This window comes from Anguilla anguilla, chromosome 17 (assembly GCF_013347855.1).
Source record: "Anguilla anguilla isolate fAngAng1 chromosome 17, fAngAng1.pri, whole genome shotgun sequence".
Classification (NCBI taxonomy): domain Eukaryota; kingdom Metazoa; phylum Chordata; class Actinopteri; order Anguilliformes; family Anguillidae; genus Anguilla; species Anguilla anguilla.
Genome location: NC_049217.1, coordinates 3,860,010 through 3,886,239, shown reverse-complemented (window position 1 = coordinate 3,886,239; position 26,230 = coordinate 3,860,010). Strand labels below are relative to the sequence as shown.

The following is a 26,230-nucleotide window of genomic DNA, read 5'->3' as shown; positions in this document are numbered from 1 at the left end:
CGGTTCCCTAGCTAGTGTTCTGTATGCAGTGGTTAGGCAAGTGGGCACTGTTAGTGGTAGCTACTCTGATGATGATAGTGACGATGACAGTAATGATGATGTTGATGATGATGATCATGATGAGGGTGTTTGATGACGATGATAAAGATGACGAGGAGCAGGATGAGGACGAAGAAGAGGGCAAGACGCAGGCGTTCGTTGTGTGACTCTGAGAGTCTTGGAGAATGTTTAATGCCCGCGGCATGGGGGACGGGCTTTTATTAAAAAGCAGCGAGGGGTCAGAAATGAGCCGCCACCACCCGCTGTGCTGAGTGGGCTGAGTCTGCACACAGCCCTAATGACAGCGACCAGGCCTTGCTCACACACACAACCCTGCCGCGCCTGTTTATCCCTTTATTCATGCGTGTGTGTGTGTGTGTGAGTGTGTGTATGTGTGCGCATGCGTGTGTGTGTATGTGTGTGGGGGTGTGTGTGTGTATGTGTGTGTGTGTGTGGGTGTGTGTGTGAGTGCGTGTTTGTGTGAGTGTGTGTGTGTGGGTGTGTGTGTCTGCGTGTTTGCTGGCGCATGCACATGTATGCACATCATTGTGACCAAGCCTGTCTTTCTGTCTGTCTGTCTGTCTGTCTCCTGCTGTGGTCTCCACAAATATCTCTGAAATATCTCACTTTATCTTCATCAGGGTCAGGCTCATCACAGATAAACGCATTATAAAAGCTGTCTTTCCGTTCCGCATCGACTGATTCAGTACATAATGAAAGAAGTAAACTGGAATATATTAAAGGGGTATACTAAACTTGTTTTAAATTTGAATGGTTATGATTCGGGACTCAACAGATACATAACAGGCATCATGCAGATCTGAGACATGCAAAAATAACCAGGTGATAAATACCAAACCAAGAAATATCCATTGCCTTGTCGATTACTACCATCTTTATACATGTACAATATATGGTTTACATCCCCACAAATGCCATATGCATAGTTATATATACACTTTAGTGGCCTCTCCTAAGTTTGTTTCAGTAAATTCATGCAGTTATGGAAAAATAAGGTTATGTGAAATCAAAAACTGGGCTGAGCAAAATATACTCTCACTGACTCGCTGAGTCGAGCAAATCATTGAATTTTGCTGCAGACTCTTTGATTGGTTGAAACGAGGCAATGAATGACAGCTCGCTGTAGCCTAACCCATTATGAGCTTCCTGAAACCATGCTCTTGCATAATTAGAAGTTCATAAAAAAAACACTTTGCAATGTATACTTGCACTTACTGTACAAATGCCATATGTAAAGGCTTTGGGTCTATTTGACATGACTATTGGCACATAGAACACCTCTGGTTGTAGATGCTTTCACATAAATGCCTCTATTTTCTGAAACTTCGCACTCATGGTCAATAGAGATTAAATATGTCTGACAGATACAGGGAGAGCCAGTGGTACCAAACAGATAATTCATCGAATGACAGGAAGTTGAAAGGGGTGAGGAAAATGTTTACCAAAAGGAAACAAGGAAGCTCTGATACCTCAACCTGGATGTCCATATCATCATTTCAGGAAATAGTTATTTGACAGACGCACACATCAGATTGGTGGTACTGTAAATCCTGTAAATCATGCATGCATTCATGTCTGGTTGTCTTATATTGAGGATCAGTGTGCAGGGAAGGCAGTTCTGATTTCTGAGCCAAGAAGAGCTGATTGGTCCTTGCTTGATCACAGTTTCTTTTTGGAGAGAATCATTGCTGGCACTAATATTATGTTCTGCCCTCAGTTCTGTTTAAAAGGCTGTGAATGCACAGCATATGGAGGATTGCAATGTGCCCTGAGGTGGAGCCAATTTTAAGGTTACCGTGAGGTTACCACCATGAGCCCGGGACATGATGTTCGGATGGCAACGTATAAACCGCACCAAACACTGCTGGTGTACAATGCTATTAGCGACAATGATATCATGCTAGAAAATAAACAGAATTACCCAATCAAATGTCATTTAAATTGAATAGACTACATTAAATTGTTCATATGAAATTAAATGATCATTTTTTCTTTCCATGTGAGCTAGTAGTTTGCGATCTATGTCCTTTGTGGTAAACCTTTGTGTTTCAAAAAAATTAATCATTATTAATTTGCAAAGATTTCAAATTAAATAGATCAATGATTTAGAAGGGACACAGTGGGTGAAATGAAATAAAATAACGACACGTGAACAAGTGAAGATTGCATTTAAAAATCATGTCCCGTGGAATGTGTTTCTTTCTTATTAATTAAAAGTATTTTTAAAATGTTTTATCTTTTGAGATTGACTATAATTTTAGAAGCTGATGAAAATACGGAATTAATATATTTTATCAGTAGAGATAAAAAAATAATCTTCATAATTCTTAGTTTCATCTCTAGGTTTATGATGAGCCCAAACATTGGATGACCTTTCCCTACTCTCCTTCTTTACAGTTTGTTTTGTCTGCTTCTGATAGTGTCCACAGAGTGTTCTGTTGGCTGGTCTTCAGTGAGCCTGCAGTTGGAGCTGTATAAGGCGATCTGTGGATGCATTCTGAACTGTGGCCATGTTGCATTAAGGCCCTTGGGACTAGATTGTGACACCCCTGCTCGAGACAGAATGTAGATAGCAGACATCCTTCTAGATGTGAAGCTTTTGGTGCCCAACACGAGGCTTTACATATCCAATACGACGGTCCATAATTTGGAATGTCCAATTATCTGCGACTGCAACCACAGCTGCGTTCATGCGTGAGCCCCACTACTGATTCGGGAGTGTGTAGACATCAAAGGTCAAATCCGAAATTTCTGAAATAAGGATTAGCTGTTTCAGTTGTAATACAGTTTTATGGTCTAGGGGTTTAGACCTAGACCACAGGTTTAAATTCTAGCTAAGCGCGCTGCGGTTGACCTCTGAAACGTGGTGCTGCCAGCCCACTTCTTTCCATACTGCAGGCTACGGTTGCATAGTGTGGAGTCAGAGGAGGACCTTTCAGATGAGGTGTGTTTTGCAAGGATCGGAGTGAAAGCCTGCGGGTTGGCGGATCTCCGCGAACAGGGTTTGGCAGCCCTGGTGTAAAGTGTCAGTGGCGTACTGCAGTAGCAGTGTAGTGTCAAACCCAGGTGTAAAATAAAGCACACTGGGTGGCGCTCAGGAATGGGAGGCTCTGAGTTCAGACCACCGGACTCACTGTGCCGCTTAACACCGCTGCGTGGTTCAGTCGGGCTCTAACCGCGAAGTGCCATTATTACCGTCACGGCCGCCTGCCTGGTCTGACTGACCCCAGGTTAAACGTGAGAATAAAGAAGAGCTCGGTTTTGTCTCCTTGCTGCCCTTAAAAACAGCTGCTTGGGGCGGGGATGCCTAGCCTGCCCTTCTGAATTATTCATGAACCGTCTGTATTCACGGCTAGCCCTAATCCCACTGCTGATCCCAAACACGCTCCGAGGGTCGCCTACCCCCAGACCCGTGGGGAAAACCCTGCAGTCTCCATGTCAGAATTAACAAAGGGACCTTCTCTGTATAGTGCATTTTAAACTGGAGTACACTTACGTGGTGTACAGTACGTGAAGCGTTTCCCGGAGAACACTATTAATTAAAATTTCAAAATTTACCAGTTCTGGACTGATCTGCCTAGATGCACCTACCTACTTGGATAATATTTTTGGAATCTTAGGGGTGATTATGTCTCAAGCTAAAGACTCTAAATTTACAGAAGAACTGATTCATCTTCATGATTGGTCATTTATCCATATTGTCGCTGGTTATTTTTGGTGTGTTGCAACTGTGGCAAGATCAAAGGCACTCCTGTGACTTATGAAACACCACACAAACTTGATTATAGCCCCATGTCATGATTACACATTAGCAAGCAACCAATCAGCTTTCGTTATGTATTTTCCCTATTCCATTTTTTTAAGTCAAGCCTATAGTTGAAGTTCCTCAAAGACTGATCCTGTCCCACTTCTCATTATTCCTCACTACTCACCCATTTCCTCACACACAGGGGTTATTTTGAGCCAAATGAAACGGCGACGGTCGAGCCCACGATAATCACAGTGCCAAGACTCTTCTCAGACAATCAGTTTATTTAGTGGATTCTAGTCATTTCGGTTTCGAGACCGCAATTCCGGTCAGTCGGCGGATACGCAGGGCGTAAAAGTGCCCTGTCGTCAGCACAGCTGTGGCCCTGCCAGCGTTCTGCGATTTACCGCCATCGAGGTCCGCTAGTGGGGAGAAAATGTGAGGGGGAGATAAGAGAGGGCTAATAAACGACTGCAAAACGACTAACGGTCCCACGGATATCAGGCCAGGGCAGCGCTGATGCTAAGCGCTGGTGGGCTGGCAGCTGCTAACTGCAGCAGTATAATAAGAGCTAGCTTGCTTGCTGGGTTCTTCCACCGCTAATTCCGTATATTAGATTGCACCAGAGGCCTGGTCAAACACACTGGGTTAATTGCAGCATGCTTAGATGGAGTTTAGACCCCTAGACCACAGAACTGCATTACAACTGGAGTAGCTATCCAAATCTCTGAAATGAGGATTAGCTGTTCCAGGTGTAATACAGGTCTGTGGTACAGAGGGTTAAACCTGAGGTAAGCACGCTGCAATTGACCCACACTGTTCTGTTACGTTAATCTTCTGGGCTGAGGCCCTTAGCAGACCCCCATGCCCCCCATGTCTCTTATATTAACCTTTCCCTGTTCCTGCAGGTTACCAGGGCATTTCTGTTTTCACAACCCGAACCGATCTGATTGGCTCATGTGTGCTGCATGTTATTGCGCTGTATCTGAAAACACTCTCTGTATCGAACCGTCTCTGCCTTACAACCTACTGGCCTTGCTGAGGTTCTGTCTTTTCAGTTCAATTGAAACAATACACTGCTACTACTTAGCATTTTGGTGCCCTATAATTGTTGTTGTTGTTGTTGTTGTTGCTGTTCTTCTTCTTCTTCTTCTTCTTCTTCGCCAGTGTCTCTGGCATGCTGGGTTAGTTTTTGAAGAAGCCCTGCATGTCCTCTCTGCAGGCCGAGAGAAAAGCAGCAGGCCTGATGTAGCACTTCGTTGTTGCTCACTGTGTGCTGATGGAGGACAGGCACTATTCTGCAGGGCTACCTCTCTGCCAGGGCTTGGACTGGGTTAGATGCTGGTCATAAATTAGGCCTGCAGCGAGGCAGCATTCACAATGCCCGCCCACACACTCCCAATCAAAGGGGCAATAAAAGGCTTTATCGGGCAATTATTCTTACACTGCTGTACGCCGGACCCCTCTAATGAAGGCTGTGTATCACTCCCAGTCCCCAGATGATCTGCCAGGCCCACTGTGAGGGTCATTACAGTGTAGATGAGGGCCAGTGTGTTAGCTCACCGCTAGCAACAGCTGAATCTCTGTGTGCGTGCATGCGTGTGGTGCCAGGTGCGTGTGCGTGTGTGTGTTTGTGTGTGTGTGTGTATGTGAGAGTGTGAGTGTGTGTTTGTGTGTGTATGTGAGTTTGTGTATAAGTGTGTGTGTGTGTGGGTGTGTGTGCATGTGAGAGAGAGAGACTGTGTATGTGAGTGTGTGTTTGTGCGTAAGAGAGATAAGACAAGGGGTGTATAAGTGTTTATACATTTTTCTTATTTTCCTTTCTGTGTCTGGTTTGTTTTCTAGGTAGCCTCTCCCGGGTAATTGAGGAAAGAAGCCATGCCGGTCCTCTCCGCAGGTGCAGGTGAGATCTCTGACATCACTGATGACACCGTAGGTAATGTGGGCCAGGACGTGGCCATGGCTGCGATTGGTCATTCGGATGCGCCTGCAGGGAGGGTGCCAGCCTAGAACAGCGGCTGCTGTCAGCACTGACAGACACCTCAGAGGTGGATGTGACGCGTTGCTGTTTTCCCTGACTCACCTACCATGCTTCAAATTTGAATTCTCAAGATATTCTGAACATCTGCTACAGTCATTCTTCAGCTCGGCGCCCTCCATTACAGCACTGTCACCCGAGTGCTGGCACGGTCTGCATGGTGCCATATGCATAGGCTTATGGTGCCAAAATGCAAGCTATTTTTCACATAGCTGCGCTAGCGTAGCACATGAAGGTGATCCAGGAATCTCTGGAAATGAGTAATGGCTTGTGGGTGCTTACTTCGGGTTCAATTAATGAAATGTGTCTTTTTGTGCCACCCTGACCTCATACCATCTGTAGGTCTATGAGCAGAATGCCTACAAATATCAATATGAAAAATAACAATAAATAAATGCTTATGAGTAGCAGTTGTATTGCTTCATATAAACAAAGCAAAGTGGATGTATTCAAAAGCAAACACATAAAGTCTGTCAGCTCTGCCAAGTAGTCACCTCAGACCAAAACCATAGTGGTAATGAGATTCTGGTGAGAATTTTATGGCATACTTATTAGACAACACATTCCACATTAAAATGAGAGTTACACAAATAAAATAAAATTACACAACATTATGAGGCAGCTGAGGAGATCCATCTTGGCTTTAACTCTGGAATATAGCCATCAGCGGAAATGATAAAACCTCTGCCGAAACTTTTCTTCTGAAAATGTTTTAAAGAACATCTTGTAAACCGATGGCTTGTTGATCTGGCCTTTAACGCTAAGATGACGACACAGCTAGCGTTGAGCTATCATCTGTGGCCCACAGGTCTGCACGAAACGCTAGCCCTCCTGACATCACAGCTCCACCCTGATGCCAACCACAGGGAGGACATGGTCTTCCTGAAGGAGGTCTTCAGCGAGAAGAGCCTGGGCTACCTGATGAAGGTAGGACACTTCACCACACCTGGGTCATATCGTCATTAAAATATAAGCAATCTGCTGGAGTTTTACTGGTATCTAAAGCATTTAATTTATTTCAAATGGTTTCAAAATTATTTTTCCATTCTACAGTACATCTTGGGAATAATGTTTCTTTGAAAATTTTGAAGGATTTGTGAAAAGCATTTTCTGGCGTCGAAAGAATTTCTAATCTTGGTTAGCATTTGAGTCAGAGGAGTTCTCCGCAGTACCTGTGCAGAGAATGCTGGGGTCAGCATTCTGATTGGACGCCCGTCCTTTATTGGCTCTGAAGATAGTCTCTGGTCTTCCTCAGAGCTCTTTTTGCCGGATATGTGGTGATTCTCCTTTCCTGTAGAGGGCACTGACTTATTTTGTACTTACCTGTGTGTTACAGATCCATGAAAAGCTGCGACAGTATGAGCGACAGAGCCCATCGCCCATCCTGCACAGCGCCTCCTCTCTGGCGGAGGATGTTAGTACAGCGCCTTGGCCGTCTGCAGCTTTGATCTCATAAAGGCCTGAAGTCATAAATAGGGGCTAAAATTAGGCAACAGGGCCACAGTAAATAATGACAAATAATGAGGCTGGAATCACTCAGCTATGCCAGTTACAACGCAGACTAGGCCTCTATCATTTTGATTTAAGATACATTTATTTGGGAGGTATTTTGTATTTTGAGGTGTTTTAGCCCATCCCTACAGGCTTATGTAATCTAAAGCCAGTGGAACTGTGGGTAAAAGGGGGTTGCATCTGCACAGTTAGACAGGTCTGTGGAGTTGCTTGGAGGCAGAATGGTGAATATTTTATTTTTGACTCCGCCCTGGGTCTGTCTGAGTCGTGAGTCGTGAGACAGGACACGCCCCTCCGGCGATGTCAGCGGAGGGCAGATCAGAGCGCCGACGCGAGGGACAGCCTCCGGGAGCAGGGACAGAGTCACTCTGGAGATAAAGCAGCTAGTTTCACACACGGGTGCATTCCATAATGTCACACACACACATACACATATTCTGCTGACCCAGGGATTATGGAAGACAGTGTACCATCCTAGCATTCAAGGAACTGCTCTGTATGCTACTTCATTCATCCTGAGCTACATCCTAAATTATTGAGGGGAAAAAATGCACTGGAGCCACATTCTTTCTTCATCTCTATGGCAGACTGTCTGCATCATAGGCAGTTTTCAGGAGTCACCCTGCGCAAGAACAATTACTTTTTTTTCTATTAGCATAAATTTCAAGAGAAGCTTTGTAATTGATCTCCCTGTTCCGGTTTGCCATATTCACGCTTGGAGAAAAGTTATTTTCTGAGTCATTTATTTTCTGTCGTGACTGTATTTTCCAACTTTCATACCACCTCCATCTAGCTCTATGTTAAATGGCTGCTGGTGGACTAGGATTGTCAATCTAGAGCAGGGCTCCCCAACCTTGATCCTGGGGCTCTACCATCCTGTAGGTTTTCACTACAACCCTAATTTGGTACACCTGATTCTGCTTACTAGCAGCGCAGTGTCATCTCTTGCTGTTGAATGATGTGTGCTTTGTTAGGGTTGGAGTGAAAACCTTACATGGATTTGCTTTGTGTCTTTGTTCACCCCACACCTATTCTGTGCAGCCAAAGCCCCATTAAATATTCATACAGTCTTTAATTGCAGAGTCTTGGTATGCACTTCCTCAGAACACAGTAGCAGGATTGCTGAGTCAGCTGGATAACTGCACTGAGTAAAACCCGGAACAGCTCTTTTTACTTCAGTCCGTGTTCCAGATCTGCAGGGTTCTGGGTTTTACTGAGTGTGGTTATCAGCAAGCTCAGTAATCCTGCTTTGTGAAACGGGGTCTAGAGCTTGCGTATATACTGCCAAATAGTGAGGTGGAGGAGCAGCCCTTTTTAACTGCATGCTCTGCTGCCACCTGCTGTCCGGGAGGCCTTCAGCACTCTGGACTGCGACCGCCTCACTGAGCTTATGACGGGTTAGGGAATTATTCCGTTCTTTTCGATGGTGTGAATATGCAAAAGGGGCGTCTGTTCCTAGTTCCACCTCCTCTGACAGTGCTTTGATTGACAGGTGGCAGAGGAGCTGCAGAACGGACCAATGAGCAGCGAGGAGAAGGAACTTCTGCAACTGCTGACATCACCTCATGTAAAGGTAATGATGAGCAAACATACGGACCTGCACACATGCGTGTGCTTATACACACACACATATATGTACACACGTGCATGCATACACATGTACAAAAGCACGATACATACACACACATACACATGCATGCATCAAACATATTCACACACATTCTTCCACACATACCTCCTTTCAGATACTCAGAGAAACATGGTTCTGGGCAATAAAAGGATGGGCCAGAAGTCTGGGTTAATATTATTCTAAATCACTCCGTAATCCTGCAATGTCAATCTGCATTTTAATTTCCTCAAAGCTTTGTTTTTGTTCTGTAACATCCTGCTGAGTTGTAGAAATTAATTTGACTGTGATGCCATTAAATGAAGCGAATCCCACTTTAATTGGTTTGTCCCAGTGTGATCACTAGCCCGTGGGCCCTGTGCCACAAGAACAATGGAATTTCATGAGCTCTGAAATATGTTTTATTCCAAGACTTACTTACAGAAAAATGACTTTGAGTCTCTCTCTCTCTCTCTCTCCCTTTCTCCCTCTCTCCCTCTCTCCGTCCTGCCAGGCTGTCTTCAGCGTGCACGACACAGTGGCTCAGAAGAACTTTGACCCCACCTTGCCTCCGCTGCCAGATGACCTGGAGGATGACCTGGAGGAGGAGTCTGTGAAGATCGTGAGACTGGTGAAGAACAAGGAGCCCCTGGTGAGTAACAGCTTTGGAACAGTATAATACAGCAGTATGGTCAGTAACCGTGTATATAGAGATATGGTGAGTAACACTCACCACAACTCTATACAAACTGTAGTAGTTATTAGTACAGGCATGTAGTAACAGTCTACTACAGGGATATGGTGACTAACAGTGTAGTACTGGGGTATATTGCATAACAATGTTGTATAGGGATGCAGTGAGTGACAGTGTTGTACTGGGGTATATTGCATAACAATGTTGTATAGGGATGCAGTGAGTGACAGTGTTGTACTGGGGTATATTGCATAACAATGTTGTATAGGGATGCAGTGAGTGACAATGTTGTACTGGGGTATATTGCATAACAATGTTGTATAGGGATGCAGTGAGTGACAGTGTTGTACTGGGGTATATTGCAAAACAATGTTGTATAGGGATGCAGGGAGTGACAGTGTTGTACTGGGGTATGGTGAATAACAGTGCCGTACAGGGATACAACAACAGCATACTACAGGGATATGGCGGGCTCATATATGCTCATCCAGAATGCAGCAGCACGTCTGGTTTACAACCTCCCTCGTGACTCCCACGTCACTCCCCTCCTCATCTCCCTCCACTGGCTACCAGTGCAAGCTCGCATCCGGTTTAAGACACTGGTGCTTGCTTTCCAAGCAGTCAAGGGGTCAGCTCCTGGTTATCTGCAGAAGATGATCAGACCCTACAAGCCGGCCAGATCGCTCCGATCGGCTACTACAGGGCGGCTGATTCCTCCCCCTACACGAGCAGCAACAAGGTCTCGACTCTTTGCAGTTCTGGCCCCACGATGGTGGAACGATCTTCCAGTGGAGGTCAGAACAGCAGAGTGTCTGAGCACCTTCAAACGGAAACTCAAGACGCACCTCTTCTCTGTATACCTCTCTCCTCTTCCCTAAACCCTCTCCCATAACTATTAAAAAAAAAAAAAAAAAAAAAAAATTTTTTGGTTCAGACTATCTTGTTTCTCCTTACTGTATGCTACTATAGTAAAGGCTTTTTATCTACATTTTATTCAATGGACTTAAGTGGACTTGATCCTGAGTTTGGTTACACTGTTGTAAGTCGCTCTGGATAAGAGCGTCAGCTAAATGCCTATAATGTAATGTAATGTAATGAGAGGCAGTGTAGTACGTAGACATGATGAGTAGGAGTCTCAATCACTCATTCCTCGTACGTCTCCACTAGGGGGCGACCATCCGCCGGGACGAGGCCACGGGCGCTGTGATCGTGGCCCGCATCATGAGGGGTGGGGCTGCCGACCGGAGCGGTGAGTCGCCCAGGAAACGGTGTGGATCAGAGCCAATCAGAGCGAAATATAAGGTCTGACGCAGGCAACTGGGTCTCAGTGGGAGTAGGCCAGTCTGGGAGCTCAATCCCATTCCATAGCTAGCCCATTGACCTCAAGTTTCGAATGACTAATTTACATTTAGAATATGAAGTTCAACATGAGTAATATCCGATTTTAAAAAGGGTAGATCCAGTCTGATCTTCCTTTTGGTCAATTAGCATTCCAGCCATGGCAATGATCCCCAATTAACCATGGGTTAATAGTGTGTTTGAACCTCGTTTTAATATCATTAATGTTAACGCATCCATTGGCTTGCTGAAAATGAGCAGTAGACTGCACTTTGATGAAACAGAGATATGGCACTCGAACCCGTGGTATATCATGAATATTGGGAACATGAGGAGGTTTGCCAAACAACACCCGCTATTTGTACCAATATTCATGATATACCATGAGTTCTTTTGCCAAATTGCTTTAATGTAACTCTGTACAAAAAGCATATACCTGCCAACAGAACAGCAGTATTGAGGGATTTCATCATATTCCACAGTGATTCCATTACAGAGACGAGAGTGACAGGCTGGCTGTTGCCATGGAAATACTGCCTATGCACAGGGAATGGGCATTGCGTGTGTGTGTGTGTGTGTGTGTATGTATTGTGTAAAGATTTGCCCACACCAGGTTCCTTGCTCCTCTCCACTACAGTAATATTAAAAGGGATTAGATCATATGATATATTGATTTTCCAATGACTTCAGGCTGTTTTTACTGTTGTGTACACTGCATGGAAAGTAATACTCATGCACTATCTGCAGTATATATTGTATCACAGTTACAGGCACATAGCTGTACTGACCACTTCAGCCCAGACCAACACATCCAGACTAACACATCCAGCTGTACTGACCACTCCAGCACAGTCTAACACATCCAGCTGTACTGACCACTCCAGCCCAAACTAACACATCCAGCTGTACTGACCACTCCAGCACAGTCTAACACATCCAGCTGTACTGACCACTCCAGCCCAAACTAACACATCCAGCTGTACTGACCACTCCAGCCCAAACTAACACATCCAGCTGTACTGACCACTCCAGCCCAAACTAACACAACCAGCTGTACTGACCACTCCAGCCCAGACTAACACATCCAGCTGTACTGACCACTCCAGCCCAGACCAACACATTCAGACTAACACATTCAGCTGTACTGACCACTCCAGCCCAAACTAACACATCCAGCTGTACTGACCACTCCAGCCCAAACTAACACATCCAGCTGTACTGACCACTCCAGCCCAAACTAACACATCCAGCTGTACTGACCACTCCAGCCCAAACTAACACATCCAGCTGTACTGACCACTCCAGCCCAAACTAACACATCCAGCTGTACTGACCACTCCAGCCCAAACTAACACATCCAGCTGTACTAACTGCCAGATCTAGCCCAGGCAACCACCTCTATGTACTGACTACGCTCACCCAGAATAACACATCCAGGTCCATGCCTGACCACTCCCACCCTGACTGACGCACATCCAGGTCCGCCCAGTCCCACACATCCAGGTCCGCGCAGTCCAACACATCCAGGTCCGCGCAGTCCGACACATCCAGAAAGGATCGCTTTAACCAGGAGAGCCCGGAGCCCTAATCTCAGCAGTGATTAGGTGACCCGGCCAGCCCGGGGATGAACCTCTGGGTCAGGGAGGCCACGGGTGGTTAGGAGAGGTCAGGTGACCAGGCTAAGCCTCAGCGCTAGCGAGAACAAGGTAGCGCTCTCGTTTAGCCCCCGCCCCCGTTTAGCCACGCCCCCTGTTTAGTCACCCAGCAGGATACAAGAGCGACACGGCCCTTGTGAAAGAACTCACATGTGAATTTTGCTCTTTCACATGTGAAAATCACAATTTCACATGTGAATTTAACATATTCATATATGAATTAAAATTATCACATGTGAACTGGACATTTCCCCATGGGATTGTTTTTTTTCACATGTGAATGAAAATTTTTACATTTGAAAAGCAGACAGATCCATGAAGCCATGTGAAATTTCACGTGCAAATTTGCATGTGATTGTCTTTTTCACACGAACTACAATTTTTACATGAAAACAAAATGTGATTTGAAACGAATGGGTTGCCTTTTTGCCCTATCATCTTATTGGTGCGATTATTTTTATAATTTGCATGTGTAATTATCACATGTTGGAAAAAATAACAATCAAGGTCACATTCCCTCTACCCCTCCCGGCCCCCCCCCCCCCCAGGTCTGGTGCACGTGGGTGACGAACTCCGCGAAGTCAACGGCATCTCCGTCGTCCACAAGAGACCGGACGAAATCAGCCAGCTTTTGGTATGAAGAACAAGCTTGTTATTAGAGCTGAGAAATCACTGTTCATAAGCTGGGTGTGTGCGTATAATTCAGACATACCTCTTCTATATACAAGTTCTGGATGTTTTCCACATTAGCGTACCATAGAGTAGTTCTGATAAGAATGAATAAGCACGGGGAAATTTCATCTTGACGATTCGTATCTTAAGCCGTTTCTTTAATGGCTTTCACTGATCTTCCTGCCTGGAACGCCCTGTTGCATTCATTATCAGCATTCACTGCAGCGACCTCCGCTATCGATTCAGGAGAGGGGGCAGATAAGCGAGTGCTCTCCTCTCAAGCATGCGATGGCGGCTGCCGCTGCTTATCACACTGCAGTCTGCAGCTCGGGCGTGCGCAGCCGTGAGTCAGAGCTCAACAGGCAGACTGCAGGTGCCTGACGGACCAGCAGGGGTCGCTAGCGCGCGCTGAGATGCTGTCATGACTGAAATCATCCCATTCCTGTGTTAGCACCAGCTAGGACTGCCGGCCACAGTCGGCAATGGCACACTCCAGATTCCAGACCAGACTATGGGGCGCATGCATGCACTAAAACAGGAGGAATTACCCAGCAGCCCCCAAAGCAGTTCTTAATTGTTATGAAAATATGAAACATGTTCACATTGGAACATTTTAACATTCAATTCTACCATCCACTATCACTGTTTTTTTTATCACTGAGTGACATTCATGATGGATTCGATATAAAGGTGAACTTAGATAGATATTTCTTCCATCTGGGACCATGAGGATAGTAAATAAATAATGAACTGGTGTAATGTTAAGGGTCTGAATGCAATATGTAATAATGTATGTAGCTACATCCACTGCCTCTTCTTTATGTTCTAGTCACAGTCTCAGGGTTCTATTTCTCTCAAGATCATCCCAGCAATCAAAGAAGAGGACAGCCTGAGGGAAAGCAAGGTGGGAAACAGAGTGTTTTGTGCGTGTGTGTGTGTGCGTATGCGTGTGCGTGTGCGTGAGCGTGCACGTGCGCGTGCGCGTGTGCGTGCGTGCATGCGTGCATGCGTGTGTGTGTGTGTGTGTGTGTGCCCGCACGTGTGTGTTTATGACTGGGCACATGCATCTGTATACATGCGTGTGTGTGTATGTGTGCTTGTGTATGCATTTGTGTGTGTGTGTGTGTATGCATGCATATGTTTGTAAATGTGCATACGTATGTGTGTTCATGCATGTGTCTGTGCGTGTATTTGTGTGTGTGTGTGTGTGTGTGTGTGTATGTATGTGTGTGTCTATATGTTTGTAAATGTGCATATATGTGCGTCTCCATGTGTGTGTCTGTGTGTGTGTTTGTGCGTGTGTGTGTGAGTGTGATGTCGGCAATGTGAACATCCTATAGCACTACGTAAGCGTGAATACGCACTTTGACAGACCTCTCTCTCCAGGTGTACATGAGAGCCCTGTTCGACTACGTGCCCACGGAGGACAAGGCCACGCCCTGCCAGGAGGCGGGGCTTCCTTTCGCCCGTGGCGACGTCCTGCAGGTGGTGAGTCAGGACGACCCCACCTGGTGGCAGGCCAAGAGGGTGGGGGACAGTAACCTGCGGGCGGGGCTGGTGCCCTCCAAACAGTTCCAGGAAAGGTAGGCCCGCCTGCATCATTGCTGTGGTCCTGGTAGTACCAACGTTAGCACGTTAGCGATGTTGCGTGGCTGCTCGTTCTGGTCGCTTACATTGTGATGTGCTCTGGAATCTCACAGATAAATGAATGCAATTTAATGCAATTATATTATAGCAAGTAACCATGGAAACACTGCTTTCTGACTTTATGGTAAAGATTCGGTCAGGGATGGGAGAGCCAGGCCTCACTTTCCTTAACGTGGGTGGAGCTATCGCTGCTATGCAACCAATGTCACAATTACGATCGCTCATAGAGTTATTGCCTGGATTTTAATGTCTTTTAATTAGTTTATATAAGCTGGTGGCTGATACGTGCTTGTTTTCACAGACGGTTGGCCCACAGGATGAAAATGGGAACACTTCAACCTCCCAAGTCCCCCAAAAAACACTTTTGTAAGTTTATATTTCTGTATTTGGAATTATAAAGCCATTTTTTTCTGTTTTTATTTGAGCAGTATCGTATCATCTATCTTAATGGCATAAATATTTGGTTTATTGGTTTTATGAAGGAGAGAAATGTTGATGTTAATAGTATGGTTTAGTACTATTTTTGAATATTCCTGCTTTAATAATTGGTCCTGAGTTTTGACTTGCACTATTCAACTATTTACTCCTGTGACCTCCTTACTCCAGTATTTTCTCATTAGTAAACTGGCGGCATTAGAATTGCCAAACTTTGTTGCTATATTTTTTTTAAAAGGGGGGGGAGGGGCACAGAAAGAAATCTACTTTTTTCACCTGTCATTTGTATGGTCAGTAAGGCAAAGCATGTAACACAAAAATGAAAAACTGGGATTGGTTAAAATGAGGCCCAGGTCTACAAAGACACAGTAAAGCCAGCTGGCTTTTGAATGTTTTTTTTTTTTTTTAATGGACGCCATGCTGGCGAAAAGGTTGGGCGAGTATTTAATGCTGCGGTGGCGCTCTATCGCGCTTAATCTGGACGTGATCCGATTACGCTGAGCCGAACGGACGGAGACAAAAAAGGGTTTAGCGGTATGTCAGCCAGCCTGCTGATGCCATGCGGCCCTGCAGCCCGCGGGTAATCCCCTCCTTCTGTCGAACGCCGGCCTTCTTCCACAGCTTGAACCCGGCCCCCGCGATGTCACGGCACCGGGCAATTACAATACATTGTTATTTCTTATGCTCATAACGTCTCCCTCTTTCCCAGACCCAAGAGAAAAAGGTGGGGCTGTCGTGTGTTGCTGGTAATGCGTTTTAGTTTAGGGTGTACAGATTCGTACCGCTGCCCCTTGGGTAATGTAGTGCTCTGCAACGTCGAACCGAAGCGCGCAGGAAATGTGATCATTATATGTGTGCGGTATAACTAAGCAAACGGATAATTAGACCCTTGGGGTAGGGTGTTAGACGTGCTGTAGTTTCTTTTTCGTTTTTTTTTGTCCTATGTCCACAACCCCATCTGTGTGCTTTCTCTCCTCACTGCTAACACCAGATGACCAAGGCTGTGACCAAGGTGGGTGACTTCATCACGCAGAATGCACGCTTCTCATTGGACAATTGCTCGGCCCGCCCCTTTTCTTAGCTCTGGCAGTATTCCTGTGAAGGAGCATTAAGAAGCACCATATGTCATACCTCTAAGCACACTTAGCCCCCATATGCTCCAAGCCAATCCCGAGTTATTTTTCCTTGCGGCTACGCGACCTAATACCCAACAGCTCTTTTTCAATTTCATCGCGACACGACACTTCGGTGTTTACCGTAGTGAATCAAATCGTAGCCGGCTAGGCTACGTGCACGTGCGACCCTCTGTGTGTTTGGGGGGGCGATGCCTGGATGTCGAAGGCTTTACGGCAGAGCGGTCTGGAAGGGAGGGAGGCCCGAGTTCCTCTCACGAGGGCGGATCAGTCTCCATGGGGGGTCCCCTCTAGGCTCCAAGCCGTAATCCCGCCAGCTGTCGGTTTACCAGACGGCGGTTGGGATTGGCGTATAATGGATGGCGTTTGGCTTGAAAAGGGGGTGGGGGTGGGGGTGGGGTGGGTATTGTCAGGAACCAACAGTCACTGCCTCTTTACCTTCCTCCTCACTTCTCCTCCTTATCCTCGGCTGTGTTCCAAATTGTATACTGTTTACTGTATACTACATACTGTATGCTTGTATACTTGTGTTCTGTTCCTGTGAGAACACGCCTCCAGGTACACATACAATGCTAAACTTGCCGAACGTAAGAACGCTTAAAATTTCGTCAAATTTAAATGAACTTCTACTTTGACGGCGTCACTGCTGACCTTTAACCTCCGCAAGAAACGCATTGACACTGCAAAAATCCGTAAATAAAATATACTTACACTTACATACACAAAATCCTCCTACCTTTGGTCGTCAATTTTCTTGGCAGAGTAAAAAGTTCTTATTCGCCCAAAAATACATAGCATGGGAAAGCATGGAACAGCCTGCTGCAAAGTGCACTTTGTTTCTTAGTCGTCCCAAGAACATTGTTGCCTTGTTGCGTTCTTGAGTTTGGGACACACTTGATCACGTGACCGTTTTACGTCCGCACCTGCTATGCGCTCTCGATAGAACACGAGTATAAAGTTTGGACAGCCTCTGTCTTTTTCTTCTTCCCTCTTCCCCTCTTCTTCTCGACACTCTCTTCAGCTTACGAAACTGTATAGATCGTGATATGTTAACAAGATCATGCGAAGAGAAAACCAGCATTTATGAAACACAAGAAAACCACTGTCGAGTTTACTGAAAGAGAGTTGTTCTTAGTACACTGATGTCCTGTTTATCTTGGGAGGGTGTCCTGTGCTGTTTGTTTCAGCGACTCTGGGCTGCCAGCTGCGCAGGAAAACCAGTGTATTTCACTACGGTCTTTAAAATCTCTCTCAGATTTGAGATTCTCAAAGTTTTTAAAAAAAATCTGTGCTTGATGACTGTCCCTAAATACAGGACTAGACTGTAGCATTCCTCAGTGTGATGAAGTCCCAACGACTGTTGGCATTGCAAGACACACCGTGACTCCTTTTACCTCAGATTGATAATTTACAATTCATTTCAATTTATTTTGAGTAGTGCTTTTTACAGGGACCGTCACAAAGATGCTTTATACGGTTTTGATACTGTTTACGGTGGGATTTTGAAAAACTAGGAGTTGAAGAGCTGCCTCCGTGGCTGTTTATAAAACGTCTCCATTACATCGTGCTGGATTCTGGACATTTGTACTGGTAGGCTGACTAATTTTATAATTTTAGAGCAATTAGGGCATTATCATATCTGCCCACATAGGCCAAACAGTCAGCAATGGATTTGAACATACTAGAATGGCAGAATTTCTTTTTTTAAACTAGTTTATGAATACTCCCTTGCATTTCTGAATTCCAGACATGGACAAAAATATTTACCATTGATCCTAGACTTTCTTCAGTCTCTGACCATTTAAATAGCATTTTGTGAAAAGCCGTTAAAAGGCAAATACGTTTTAAAAGGTGATTATTAAAACATTTAATCTGTTTTATGGAACAAATGCCAGCTAAGTTAAGTAAATGCCTGAACTGCAGTGCATATTACTGCAAAGTGTGGCATCCAAATCTATCTTGTGTTTCTCAGGCAGGGCAACATAGCTCAGGAGGTAAGAGCGGTTGTCTGGCAGTCGGAGGGTTGCTGGTTCGATCCCCTGTCCTGGGTGTGTCGAAGTGTCCCTGAGCAAGACACCTAACCCCTATTTGCTCCCAACGAGCTGATTGGTACCTTGCATGGCAGCCTTTCACCGTTGGTGTGTGAATGGGTGAATGAGAAGCATCAATTGTAAAGCGCTTTGGATAAAAGCGCTCTATAAATGCAGTCCATTTACTTCTCAGGGAAACTTTAAGAGTGTTCATGATTCTACATATGGAATGTGTCCCGTCCCCTCCTCCCCATCTCAAAACATTCTAATAGCGATGACCGGCCAGGCATTGGTGATAGAATAGATGCAGTAGAATGTGTCCAGGTTGTCCCGTTGTCTTTAGGGGTTGAGTTCTTTACCATGGGCATCACAGAGACCTGTGGGCGTCCTCTGTGGCCTTCCTGAATTCCCTCTCCTGCCGCCAGTCAACTCCCGCGACCCCTCCCACCCGCCTGGCTCCGCCCACTGAGCATCGCCCCCCCCCCCCCCCCCGTGGCGGTGTCCTCCAGGTCCCGCGCCCCCTGTTTATCCACCCTTCTCCCTGCTTGCTTTTCCCACAGAGGACTGTGACTGTGAGGGCTTTATCAGTGGACAGTACATAGGTGAGACCATGCATGCCTTTTTTTAGCTTTCTCTCTAATCAAAGCTGGGCTTCGTCAGAGCCACTGTACGCTGTCATGGTGTGCTGAGGGTGCCATTGGCTGAAAGGGGTGAGGTCGGGGGAGGGCTTGGGTTGGAGGGATCAAATGGCAAGGGGGGGAGGGAGGGAGGGAGGGAGGAACATGCCATTGGTCATCAATGACTGCAGACTTCAACTTCTTAGAAGTGGTTAGTGTCAGCGTATTTTGGGCAAAAGATACACTAAAATTTTGTTACAACACCCAACATTCTTCCTAATGTATCTGCAAACTACAATCAAAATGGTGGTGATGCAAAAAGTGATTCAGACGTTAAAACCGTTCCTTTTGCTCATGCCTGGCTGAAGGAGTCATTCATGCTTATCTGTTAGAGCAGCAGTTAAATTCATTTACTCAGGGTGGCTGACAAAGATATTTGTAACGTAAAATACTTTTTAGCTGCTATGGCTGAAGTGGGTTGCGGTTCCTTGGGGAATGTAAGCTGGGCATGCTTGATATTTATGGTTATTTGAACTTACAGTATTTTAATAATATTTTCTGGGGCCTAGCAGCTGAAATTCCATACAGATAAAGAAGGCCACGCTCAGCAGTCCAACACTGTTTAGTGTTTTGTGAAATGCTGTTTTTAGATGACATCTTATCTCTAAACTCTTGCAGGATTTGGTCTTTTTTTTTTAAGCATGACCCTGCACTTCGCTTTGATCTCAATTAGTGTAAAAATTAGGTTAATGAACAACATTTATACATCTGATGTTCTACATAGGAAAACTGAAATCGAAGGCAACAGCTGCCATGGAAATGTTTTGTTTTGTTTTGGAATGGGAGTCTGCTAGTTCAACTAAACTCTGTTAGCTGCCAATCTTGTGTCTGCCTGTCTGTGTGTTTTTCTGTCTGTGTGTCTGTCTGTGCGTCTACTGTGAGTCTGTATTTTTCTGTCTGTGCGTCTGTCTGTCTGTCTGTCTGTCTGTCTGACTGACTGTGTCTGTGCATCTGTCTGTCTGTCTGACTGTGTCTGTGCATCTGTGTGTGTGTGTGTGTGTCTGTCTGTCTGTCTGTCTGTGCATCTGTCTGTCTGTCTGACTGTGTCTGTGCATCTGTGTGTGTGTGTGTGTCTGTCTGTCTGTCTGTGCATCTGTCTGTCTGTCTGACTGTCTGTGCATCTGTCTGTCTGTCTGACTGTGTCTGTGAATCTGTCTGTGTGTGTGTGTGTGTGTGTGTGTGTGTGTGTGTGTGTCTGTCTGTCTGTCTGTGCATCTGTCTGTCTGTCTGTGCATCTGTGTGTGTGTGTGTGCGTGTGTGTGTGTGTGTGTCTGTCTGTCTGTCTGTGCATCTGTCTGTCTGTCTGACTGTGTCTGTGCATCTGTGTGTGTGTGTGTGTCTGTCTGTCTGTCTGTGCATCTGTCTGTCTGTCTGTGGATCTGTGTGTGTGTGTGTGTGTGTGTGTGTGTGTGTGTGTGTGCAGCTGGCCTCAGGAGAAGTTTCCGTCTGAGCCGAAAGGCCCGGCAGGGGTCCCCGGGTGACCCTCGACCCCAGGAGTCCGGCGAGCCGCAGTTCCGGACGTACGAGGAAGTGACGCACTACCAGCACAGGCCCAGCGAAAGGCCCCGCCTAGTGGTGCTGATCGGTATGACGGCTTGGCCTCCGCTTTCAACTATTTACTAGCTTGCTGCCCAATACATTTCTACTGAAATACTGCCCTGTATAAATATACCAACATGCTGCCATATACATTCCTTTTGCATACCTACCAACATACTACCTTAAACATATCTTCCAACATGCTACCCTGTACATATCTACAATCATCCTGTACATAACTACCAACATGTTTTATGTCTAAACCGAAGCAGATCCACAATGTTTGGTGATTATACGTGAAGGGTTTCTCTTAAAGCATAGCTCGTGTGATCCTATTGGCCAGTTTTTTTATTTACGAAAAGCCGTGCCGTTTCAACGGTATATAATTGTCGGGGGTACTTGTACCCCACGCAGGGACACCAGCTTTATATCTTTACATCTGTTCCGTGTATGTGACAGTAATTCCCTAGAGGAAGTGCTCAAAGTATTACATGTACTACATTTAGTGCAGTTTGCTTTGTGTGAGCCAGACATTATGAGTTAACGAGATAAAAGACTGGAATATGGCTTGTATGTGCGATACATTTCCCAGGAAATGAATAAATAATTTAGGTATTTTAGAGGCTCTTACACACACAGACTCACACACACACACAATATATGTATAATGGATTAATATACATGGTATTCCACCAGTCTCTGTCTCAGCTGAGATACATTGATTGATGGGCCTTTAGTTTTATTCAGCAGCGATTCTCTCAGTCATGGCTCCTGTGTGTGGCCCTCTGTGATTGGTTGCGGGTGTCCTCCGCGCTACAGGCTCACTGGGCGCCCGGATCAACGAGCTCAAGCGGAAGGTGATCGCGGAGAACCCCCACCGCTACGGCGTGGCGGTACCACGTGAGTACCGTTCCACCGTTTCCCAGAATCCCCTGCGGCGGGACTTTCATTCAGAACATTACTCTAGCGCTCGCTCTGCGACGCTGAAGACCACATTCCTCATTTCAGAGCACCCCCCCCCCCCTGCTGTGCCTCAAATGAGCGGTATAGCTTTGGATCAGAACATTATGAGCACGCTCACGTTTAGACAGAGCCGGCACACTCATTAACCCACCTGCAGGGGAGGAATCTAGCCAATGGGGACCGACTTCCTGCTGCGTGACATCAGCCGCACATTCAGGTCATCTTTTCGCTCTCGTCTTTTTGTGCTCTTAAATTGCCGACATCAGGAGCAAGTCATTCTAAGCCATTTTGAAAGCTTTGTTCCAACGTGTTTATTATTCATTTCTCTCTTGATGGCCCTATGTGCATTTGGCTAGCTCTGTTGGGTGCCCAGTAGCTGCAAGCAAGCAAGCTCCACGTAGGGATTTGAATGGAGTCTAATGGCGCTGATAAAGGCTTGTGCTCAATCGTTTTATCACCAGACACCACCAGGCCCAAGAAGAGCCATGAGAAAGAAGGCGTGGAGTACCACTTCGTCTCCAAACAGGCATTCGATGCAGACGTACAGAACAACAAGTGAGCTCTCTACACTTTTACAGACCCGTTGTGTGAATGAATACTGCAAAATTCAACAGTTCATTCCTGGAAAATGTTGGCATTTCCTCCCAAATGATCATATGATACGTACTTCACCACATGGTTTGAATGTACAGCATGTGCTGGAGAATTCCTGTCTATGTACTATTTTAATGCTGAGATAGCAGTTGGCTTAAATGTCAACATGCCAAAATTCCATGCTGTGTTTGATTATGCCTGTGTTTGTCAGTGTTGTGTTGGTTATGCTGATGTTGGTCAGTGCTGTGTTGGGTTATGCTGGTGTTAGTCAGTGCTATGTTGGGTTATGTGAGTTTTGGTCAGTGCTGTGTTGGGTTATGCTGCTGTTGGTCAGTGCTCTGTTGGGTTACTCTGCTGTTGGTCAGTGCTCTGTTGGGCTATGCTGATGTTGGTCAGTGCTCTGTTGTGTTATGCTGATGTTGGTCAGTGCTCTGTTGTGTTATGCTGATGTTGGTCAGTGCTGTGTTTGGTTAAGCTAGTGTTGGTCAGTGCTGTGTTGGGTTATGCTGCTGTTGGTCAGTACTGTGTTGGGTTACTCTGCTGTTGGTCAGTGCTCTGTTGGGCTATGCTGATGTTGGTCAGTGCTCTGTTGGGTTATGCTGATGTTGGTCAGTGCTGTGTTTGGTTAAGCTAGTGTTGGTCAGTGCTGTGTTGAACTGTGCTGAATGGTACTGTCTTGCTCCAGGTTCATTGAGCATGGAGAGTATAAGGAGAACCAGTATGGGACCAGCGTGGAGGCCATCCGCTCTGTGCAGAGCAAGAATAAGATATGCCTGGTGGACGTGCATCCAGAGGTGAGGAGCATAACGATTTCTCCAATAAATCAAGACCGTAAAGTACAATCACTTTACTATCAATTGCAACAAAAGAAGGTACAACTAGACACAAACCCTTTACATGGCCATACCTACATTATCATTATCCAAAATGTAATTCAAAGAAAGAGAAGAACACAAAGATATGTAAAGGGGAGCCATGATAGAATCTGAAAAGGTACTTTTTTTAGTCTGGATTGGAAGGTGGGTATGGTTTCTGTTGTCCTTACTGCAGTGGTAAGCCCAAACTAAGCTAGGGGAGTGGACTTTCTAAGGAAACAAAGCATGTCATAGAAACACAAAACGGAGAAAAAGGCAGTGTGTTGCCGAGGCAAATGTATTAATGGTTTGACCTACATCAGTGGTGTCAAACTCGTGCCATGGAGGGCCGTGTGTATGCAGGTTTTCATTCCAACCAATTAATGCTGCCTTAATTGAGTCCAATTACTCATTCAGCCATATGCGTTTAACTGCATTGAAGCACAGAATATAAGAAAATTTTTATTTAGACAATGCGGGTCACCATAGACGTCGGGTCACCATTGTGCACAAACCTGCATCCCTAATTCAGCAAATAATTTAACTAATTATATAATCAAGATTTGAGGCTGGAATGAAAACCTGCATACACACGGCCCTCCATGGCACGAGTTTGACACCACTGACCTACATTGACCAAGATAGTAAGGGGTTCTGTCCATCTTTCTCCTCCTCTCTCAGGCGTTGAAGACGCTGCGGACGGCGGAGTTCAAGCCCTACGTGATCTTTGTGAGGCCGCGAATCCCCGAAGCCCGACGGCACCGCAGTGGCGCCGCCTCGCCAGGAGGGGGCGAGCAAGGGCGGCTCACGGTGAGACTCCTGTCCGTTTCAAAACTACATTATTACATTACAGGCATTTAGCAGACGCTCTTATCCAGAGCGACTTACACAACTTTTACATAGCATTTTTACATTGTATCCATTTAGACAGCTGGATATATACTGAAGCAATTTCGGTTAAGTACCTTGCTCAAGAGTACAACGGCAGTGTCTTTACCCGGGAATCGAACCTGCGACCTTTCGGTTACAAGCCCAGTTCCTTACCCACTGTGCTACACTCCGTCCACTAACCTAACCTCCGTTTCGTGATTTAAAGATGCTTTGGCAAGTCGGAGACTTCAGCTCAGGTTTAAAATGTGATGCGTGTTGGTCTGTTATAAAGTGAACACTGTGGACACACCTGATGAGACCAGGTTCTATCTAGTACAGGAGTAACCCAGCACTTAAAGGACTCGAACTAGCTGATCGCTCAGTTATCTCACCTCACCTGGTTTGTTGAGTCCAGATTGCTGCTGATGAAAACAACAACCATCAATTTCACGAAATCTGCTTTTGGAATAAAACAGAAAATCTTTGTGGAAGGTAAATTAACCCAAATATGTGATCTAAATTCTTAACTGAACTGAACAAGTTTTAAGTTGGGTTTTAGAGGAAGAGAGGCACACTAAAAGCACTCCAAGCACACTAAAAGCACTCCACAATACAAGCTGAAGCTCTGAACTTCATCTCCCATCATGTACTTGACAGCCATCCGCTGACTGAAAACAGCCCTGAGACCCTGTAACCACGGCGACTCCCTCTCTTTCTCTGCCTCTGCCAATCAGGACGAAGAGATGGAAGAGATACGGCAGTCGGCGCTGCAAATCGACCAAGAGTACGGTCACCTGGTGGACCGAGTCCTGGTGAAGGGGGATACAGCCAGCGCGAGCGCGGAGCTGCAGTGCATTCTGGGCCGTCTGGACCGGGAGGCCTTCTGGGTCCCCGTCGGCTGGGTGCGGACCTAGCGACGCGCCGGCAACGAACTCGGGGTCGCGCGCACAGGCTCCGCCCCCTCTGACCTCTGACCTCCCGCGATCCACCCTCTCCCCGTGTCGGGCCCGCCCCCACAACGCGGTCAACCTGAAGGAAAGGACAGAAGATAACCAACCCAGGCTGAGCCGTGCAGAGAGAGGGAGGGACGCGGTCCGCTGGGCCGTGGGGGAGACTGCTGTAGGGGTCGGGAACCCTCAGGGTGTGAGAACAGGTGAACATGCTGGCGCAGATCTGCACCTGTTTGTGTTCATGTGATCCATGACTGGGCCTATCAGACGGCAGGTCAGGTCAGCTCAACAGATGTCAGTGTGAACTCTCACAGATATGTGTCACTGAATGACTCTGTAAATAGATCATTGAGTCTGATGGATGACTTTAACGCATGGGGGCTAAAGCCAATTATTTTTGGAGCCCCACCTACAAAAGTGGTATTACCACTTTATGCTTATTAATTTATGTATTTATTTTATTAATTTATTTTGTGAAATTATGTCAAATTTTGTTGCACCTCAATAATATATTTCCCATATCACATTCTGTTGTCTATGTTATTTAACCCCATCCTAAATTATTTTCAGATAAAACTTGGAAAGCCATAATTCATTGCCTGTAACACTATGGGTGGGCTGAATTTGTTTTTTTTCCACATAAATCCTTGTCTTTGATTGGTCCAGACATGCATGTTACAGTTTTCTAGACCAATCAGAGGTGAGTGCACCAGACCTGGGACAAATATTTCAAACAGGTTAAAACACCTTCCGGCAGATTATTAAACATTTTAAGAAGAAACGGTGATTTTCAAACGATTCAGAGCAAAATTCTTCTTTCACACGATTGTGAATCTTTACTTCGTGACATGATAAAAACCCCTCGGGATCCACAGGGCTGTTTTCACACTTTACCAGGACAAACCAGGGGTGGGACTGAAGTCCAGGTGGGCCGCAGTGTCTGCAGGTCATCGCAGCTGCTTTTCGATCCCCAGCCAAATACGGCCTTTATAACAGGGTGTATGGATTTCCTCAGCCATTCAAAAACTTACGTGAATCCCTGGTGCTGAAATTCACCAAAAACCAACAGGCACTGTTGTAGTGCTGGATCCTGAATCCAGAATCCAGAATCTAGAATCTAGAATTCAGTACTGGATTCTGATCCCCATGATATAAAGAGTCAAAGGATTTCAAATATGTATCTGACCCAGGTCTCAACTACAGAGACAGTCTATG

At 45.8% G+C, this 26,230-nt stretch overlaps 1 protein-coding gene across 3 annotated transcripts in view; it reads left to right on the top strand.

Annotated features, from left to right (window-relative positions):
- The window catches only part of LOC118217309 (MAGUK p55 subfamily member 3-like), a 30,271-nt gene extending 4,469 nt beyond the window's left edge, over positions 1–25,802 (top strand). For 2 of the 3 annotated variants that reach the window (XM_035399206.1, XM_035399207.1), the window contains exons 2-19: positions 5,654–5,711; positions 6,655–6,773; positions 7,183–7,260; positions 8,851–8,931; positions 9,479–9,616; positions 10,826–10,907; positions 13,200–13,285; positions 14,153–14,227; positions 14,710–14,906; positions 15,272–15,336; positions 16,397–16,417; positions 19,129–19,170; positions 20,669–20,830; positions 21,604–21,684; positions 22,209–22,302; positions 23,027–23,135; positions 23,877–24,005; positions 24,800–25,802. In XM_035399206.1, coding sequence (XP_035255097.1) covers positions 5,687–5,711; positions 6,655–6,773; positions 7,183–7,260; positions 8,851–8,931; positions 9,479–9,616; positions 10,826–10,907; positions 13,200–13,285; positions 14,153–14,227; positions 14,710–14,906; positions 15,272–15,336; positions 16,397–16,417; positions 19,129–19,170; positions 20,669–20,830; positions 21,604–21,684; positions 22,209–22,302; positions 23,027–23,135; positions 23,877–24,005; positions 24,800–24,979 — 1,764 coding nt within the window. In that variant the 5' untranslated portion in view covers positions 5,654–5,686 and the 3' untranslated portion in view covers positions 24,980–25,802. The remainder of the gene's footprint in view (positions 1–5,653; positions 5,712–6,654; positions 6,774–7,182; positions 7,261–8,850; positions 8,932–9,478; positions 9,617–10,825; positions 10,908–13,199; positions 13,286–14,152; positions 14,228–14,709; positions 14,907–15,271; positions 15,337–16,396; positions 16,418–19,128; positions 19,171–20,668; positions 20,831–21,603; positions 21,685–22,208; positions 22,303–23,026; positions 23,136–23,876; positions 24,006–24,799) is intronic. The other variant, XM_035399208.1, reaches the window with a different exon arrangement.
- The last annotated feature ends 428 nt before the right edge of the window (positions 25,803–26,230 follow it).